The 5,990-nt window shown below is 33.5% G+C and overlaps 1 protein-coding gene across 8 annotated transcripts in view; it reads left to right on the top strand.

Moving 5' to 3' along the window:
* LOC102679448 (RYamide receptor-like) overlaps nt 1–5,990 on the top strand; it is a 117,440-nt gene that overhangs the window by 110,697 nt on the left and 753 nt on the right. For 4 of the 8 annotated variants that reach the window (XM_031509464.1, XM_031509463.1, XM_031509465.1 and 1 more), the window contains one exon: nt 3,747–4,407. In XM_031509464.1, the coding sequence (XP_031365324.1) occupies nt 3,747–4,407 (661 nt within the window). Of the gene's footprint in view, nt 1–3,746; nt 4,656–5,990 lie in introns of those variants that run through there. The other 4 variants (XM_006613531.2, XM_031509468.1, XM_031509467.1 and 1 more) reach the window with 2 other exon arrangements.

The raw sequence follows: 5,990 nt of genomic DNA, 5'->3' as shown, positions 1-5,990 counted from the left end.
CTCCCTTTTCTTTTTTTTTTTTTTTTTTTTGCACTTTATTAGACATTCAATTTTCACTTTTTGTCGAATATTTATTCTCATTATATATATATATATTGCAAATAGCTGCGCAAAATAGAAACGCAATTAGTCAACAGGCACGAAATAATTATCCCAAACAAATCGTAATGGCATCCACGATTATTTAATTAATTACCATAAACGTTATATCCTTCCTTTTTAAATAATAAATTTTCTCTATTGGAAAATAAATGTATATAGTTTCATTAAATTTTTAATAATTAAACAAACATGGACGATTTTGATAAATTGTTCTTTCTCGAGTATTCCATATAAGAGAAAAAATCGTGGACACCATCTTTTACCATCTTTGCTTAGAATTTGATTTTTCACGTTTTTCAAAAAAGGAAAAAAAAAAAAAAAATAAAATGTCCGAGCAATGAACGCAGAGCTTACAGAGTTGATCGAACATGCAGAATCGAAAAGGGATGAAAGATTTGTTTAAAGGAAAAAAACTTTATTTTCCTTAGGTTAGAGAGGAATGCAGCGATTGTTTCGATGCATTCGCTTCACCTTTCGCTTCGCCAAACAGAGTGAGTCTGTTGCAATTTCGAGTGCCTATTGTTGGCAACGGCAGAACGATCACAAGGGATTAAAGTGGTTTTCCAGTGAAGCTTGAAAAACCTGCACGTACCGCCATCGTTACCGAGATCTACGAGAAATACAGTTGCATGCACTCGCTTTAAAGATAGGAGGGGATAGATGCACGATCCTTTTCAAAGTGTCGTGGGAGAAATATTCGTAGAGAGAGAGAGAGAGAGAGAGAGAGAAAAAGAAAAAATATTTGGAATTTTAGCGCAGAAATTTAGGGAAGAATTTACAATCCTTCGAATTTATGCAGAATGTTCGACTGGATAGATTTAGTGAAGTTGAAGATAACAATTTTATGAATTTTAATATTTGTTTTGAGATATTTAATTCATCGAAGATGATTAAGAAGAATGATTAAAAATTTTGTTCGAAAAATTATTTATTTCCTAGTTATTTGAAGATGCAAAATGTCCCTAGTTGCTCGTAGTAATCGAAAAAGTATTAAAATGAAATATTTTTATTTTCAATTTTGAACAAATTTTTGAATATTTTCCATATAATTTTTAATCTTCAACAATGAAAACACGCATTTTCTGTATTTAAAATGTAGCTTCTTTATTCTTCGTTACTAACGAGTTAACGATCGACGAAAATATCTCTAGATCACTCACGCCAACTAATTGAAAAAAGAACTAGATTATAATAGTTACAAAACAAAACTTCGAACGAAACTTTTTTTATTCTTCATTTTCGTTCTCATTTTATTTAAAATGTTTGAATAATTTTAATCGTCGATAATTAAAAAAAAAAAATACTAAAAATACTAAAAATCATGGTCGAACATCCTGCACAGAACATCCTAACAGAATGACGATTTTTTCGTTGCTACAAATATGATACCCTAGAGAAAAATACCCTAGACTTGTGCATCGTTTTTCTATCGCAATTTCTCGGAGTAGGGGAAAAAACGGCTTTCACTTTGAATGGAGGTCTCTTGAATACACTCCTCGTCCATGAAATTCCACGATATTGTTAAACTTGAATTTTTAGATAGAATAGAAATTTTTTTTTTTTTTGTTTTCCAACGTGCTGAGTGGAAGTTGGACTCGATAACGATCTTTTATTTATTTATTTTTTTTTTTCACAATAAGTACACGTAAATTCTGCTTGATCAGGTTTTATGAAGATCTGGCTTTGATAGATTTACGATATTTCTTTTAAGGTAGATAAATTATAGTACTATCGTGGGGAGGGAACAATGTTTGAGAACTCGTGCAGCGTGCTCAGCAATTCGTTCCTTACCCCTGTCGTCGTCCACGTTTCAAACTAATATCGTGATAAATCACGTATCCACCATGTGAATAAAGGAAACGAAGTGGCTTTCTTTTTGTCTCTGCAAATATTAAACAAGATAATTTTCCATACATCATTCGATGAAAGCTATTGGATTTTTTTTTTTTTTCCTTTCTTCTATGGAATATTATTTTCTCGAGTTCGAGGGGAAGACGGATTTTCTCTGCGAGATAAATGCGGATTGTGTTGGTTAATTGAAATGGAATGGAAAATGTTTTAGAGAAATTTTATCAATAATTCAAAATTAACACCAAGATTTGTATGAAACACAAGATTAATATTTTTCGTGTTCAGAAATTATGGAAGCATGTTCCATTTCACAGAAGGTGCAATTGCATTTGTCTCTTCAACTCTGAAATTTTCAACATTAAAAATTTTCTAACATTCACAAAGGATATTCGCTCACCATTATGGGATACGAAACATAAAATTCACGTATTTTTAATTTTATAAAAATTCTCAATATTGAAAAAGTTTGTTCTCCGCCAATGGGATAACATTTATCCGAAAAATACGTGCGTGTATTTCGTCGATAAATTATCGAACCGAGAAACGGATTTGGTCGAATCACGCCCGGATGGTATTCCCACCAATGCCATGTCCCGGATCTCTTTTGACACTTTGACTTTGATGTGGATCCGCTTTGTGTAGAGCCCTACCAGTGTCACGATTGAGTTCCTAATTTCACATTCTACGCGGCCCAAACTCCGTGAAATTCGTGGCCTTCCGAGTTTTGGAACCCGTATCTATTCCAATATATTCAGACACAAAGCTCCTTGTATTAGATAAGTACCTTATTCCTAATCGATTGGCAAAATACTTGAAATTCCAAGAATAATTGGCCGTGTTCCGCGACAAAGCTCTCCGCATTCTTGTTTCAATTGTTATCGAGCATTTGTACGAGTGTAACGCTTGTTATTCTTAATTATAATTAGCATTTTACATTTTTTCCTTTCTATTATATCTATATTTATTGGAATTTCACTGTGTAGATGTTTAAGGAGTGATTTTTCAGCAGCAAGATAAGAAGAAAGTCAAGAATTGAAAAAAATTGAGTTTGAGGAATCTAGGGATATTTTTCTTTGAGTTTTATTTTAGTTTGATGTGGAGAATTATTTGGTGACTTTTTTAGATCTAATTCCCTCCAAGTGATTAGATAAGAAAATATGCATTTCAAATTATAATTAAAATAATTGAGACTGAATATCCCACGATTCACATCTCTAAGAAACTAAGGATTTAGAATCCTAAATTGCAAAAAAATATTTTACAAAAGATCTACTGTATCTAGGAAAATTAATCTGAAGATATTCACTATAAATTTAATCTATTATATATTACTCTTATAACCATGTTTATTTATACCTAGGAAACTATATTAGATCTAGGCTAGGGGAAAATTCACAAAAGATCTATTGTACTTAAAGATGTTCAACATAAATTTGATTAAAATCTACAATAATTGTAAGGAGAATGGCTTGATTCTCACGTTCACGTACACAACCAAACCACTTATTAAAATATACAATCCTAAAAGAAGCTTGATCACTATCATACACAACCTAGTTACCTATTAAAACTTTTACTTGTATCATATCTCCAGATATTTCAACTACTTGCCAAAATATATTTCTTCAAAACACGTTATCCTTCTCTCAAAATCACCAGCATCGTTTCACTCTAATCACATCTGTTCCACAGGTACACCATTATTTGATTTCAACTCCAAGCAATCCAAACCACCTTGAAATCCCTTCTTCTCTCAAAAATCCTCGTTTTCATCACATCTATTCCACTTGCAGATACGGCGTGCTGACCCCAAGCCGCGTCACAGCGACGATCATCAGCGTTTGGCTGATATCCGCCATGACAGTTGTGTTGCAATCATCCCTGGACGTAGGTCCCGACTTCTGCCGGCGACGTTTCACCGGTATAGCAATGGAGCAGATAATAGGCGCCACGTTCCTAGTAGGGCTGCCAACATTGACGACCATATTCCTCTACGTGAAGCTCGTGATCCGCGTCCGCCACGCCACAAGGGGCTCGTACAAGCCACCTATCGCATTCTCCTGGGACTACGAGCTAGCCAAGGCCAACATATACAGTTGCGTCATGTTCGTCGTGTTCTGGCTACCTTTCGGCATAGTCGTGTGCCTCAATTCGTTCAAACCGATAAGCCCACGTGTCCTGTACAACCTGGCCTGGTTCGCCCTCTCCAAATCCTGTTTCAACAATCTGATCTACTGCGTGGCGGACAGGCACTTCAGAAGCGCGTACGTCAAGCTTTTCCATTATTGCTGCTGCAAAACAACGGTGAGTTTTTCGAGGAGGACGCGTGGGGAGGGGGGCCGGAACACTAGCGACGTGCGCCTCAGAGTTCACATTATACACTCGTACGCGAGTCCTGGCTCTTGTCGGCCACCTGTCGGCAGGCCTAACGGGCGTGACGTTTACGAGCTCTGAATTCGACGAAATCACGATGTGCTTGAGACATGGATGTATCTTAAAAGGTATCAACGATCGCCGTCCAGTAGAGAGATTGATTATATTTCGGTTTGTCGTGTCGACGAGATATTCCCGTGATCGGCTAGGTTGTTCTTCGGTGTTGTAATTGAGATTCGAATTTATTTATTTATTTATTTATTTATTTTATCTTTAGGATGTGTGAGGATTGAAGGGTTCATAGGGAAGACTATTCTTATGATGCTTTTTGGCATGCAGGATGTTGATTCTTGAAATACTTTGAAACAATATTCTTTAGTGATTGAAAAGAATGCATATTGAGAGTTGCATATTGGTTGAAACTTATTTGTTTAATTGTTATGAACACTTTTAATTCGCATGAAAGAAAGCTTTGTCCAATGCAAACTTTAATTGCTTGTAATCAATAAGTTTTAAGTTTGCACTATAATTATTTTCCTAGACAATTCTGGGCTAACTTTATTCAGAATATAGTTTTGATTTTTTTTATATCAAGTAGATAGAGTGAATCAAGAATTCTTTAAAGGAAGAGTCAAGCATTCTTATTGAATATTTTGTTAAGGGAAAAAAATTGGAGATTCCAGAATACTTTTTTGGAAAAAGAACAAAATTTTTAAGGATAGTTTTTATTGTAACCCTTTAATTTTCAAAGATAGGAAAAATCAAAGAATTTTTAATACAGGAGAACCTTTATTATCTGAAGTATAACATTGGGAAAATAGTTTATTATTTATGTTCGTTATATTTTCACTGCTTCAAAGCTACATCTTATTCTGTTATATAGACAAAATTAAATTCTTACCAAATTATGTACATACATAAATGTCATGATTAACATTGTAGATATGATATTCTCGTTTTAAATAGCACACTGATTTAATTAAATGTTCAGACATTCGGATAACAGACGTTCTACTGTATCATTCCATTCTCTTATGTTCCTTTAACCTTCAATTAATTGACATATTAATATGTCTTTTATAATTGTTAATTAATATTCATTTAAGAATACATAGAGTACGGTCAGCAATAAATCTTCTTTGCAATGGAAAGAAGATTATGACCATATTCTATATTTCTCCATAAATCCTTTTAATTTTCATATAAATATTAAAAAAGAAAAAAAAAAGAATAGCAAAATAATAATACTACTCATTATTTTGGTACTACTAACAAAATTTAATTTAATCTTCTATTTTGGACATATACAGAATATTTAACTACAAATGTTCAAAAATTTTTCAAAGCAAAATAATGAAAATTAAAAATAAAAATATTGTTTTCTTTCTTTGCTTTGTAATATTATTCGCCATTTTCAATCGTTTTATTTCTAATTTTCTTTATTTTGCAAGAATTAATTTTGGAACTATCTATAGCCAAATATTCTGAACAAATTTTGTCCAATAGCCTGGCAAAAGTCAGACTACTCGTCTAGCATCGAGCATCGAAGGAATGTAAGTAGGATATTGACACTGAAACAGGAAATCGCCGTCCATTGGGAATTTTATCCTGTTGTCGTTCCGATACTAACGGATGTTTCCATCTTTCGGTCTGTATTCTTCCAC

The sequence above is a fragment of the Apis dorsata genome, unplaced genomic scaffold, assembly GCF_000469605.1.
Source record: "Apis dorsata unplaced genomic scaffold, Apis dorsata 1.3 scaffold_156, whole genome shotgun sequence".
Classification (NCBI taxonomy): Eukaryota; Metazoa; Arthropoda; class Insecta; order Hymenoptera; family Apidae; genus Apis; species Apis dorsata.
Note: the sequence above shows the minus strand (reverse complement) of the source record. Positions and strands in the feature narration are given on the sequence as shown.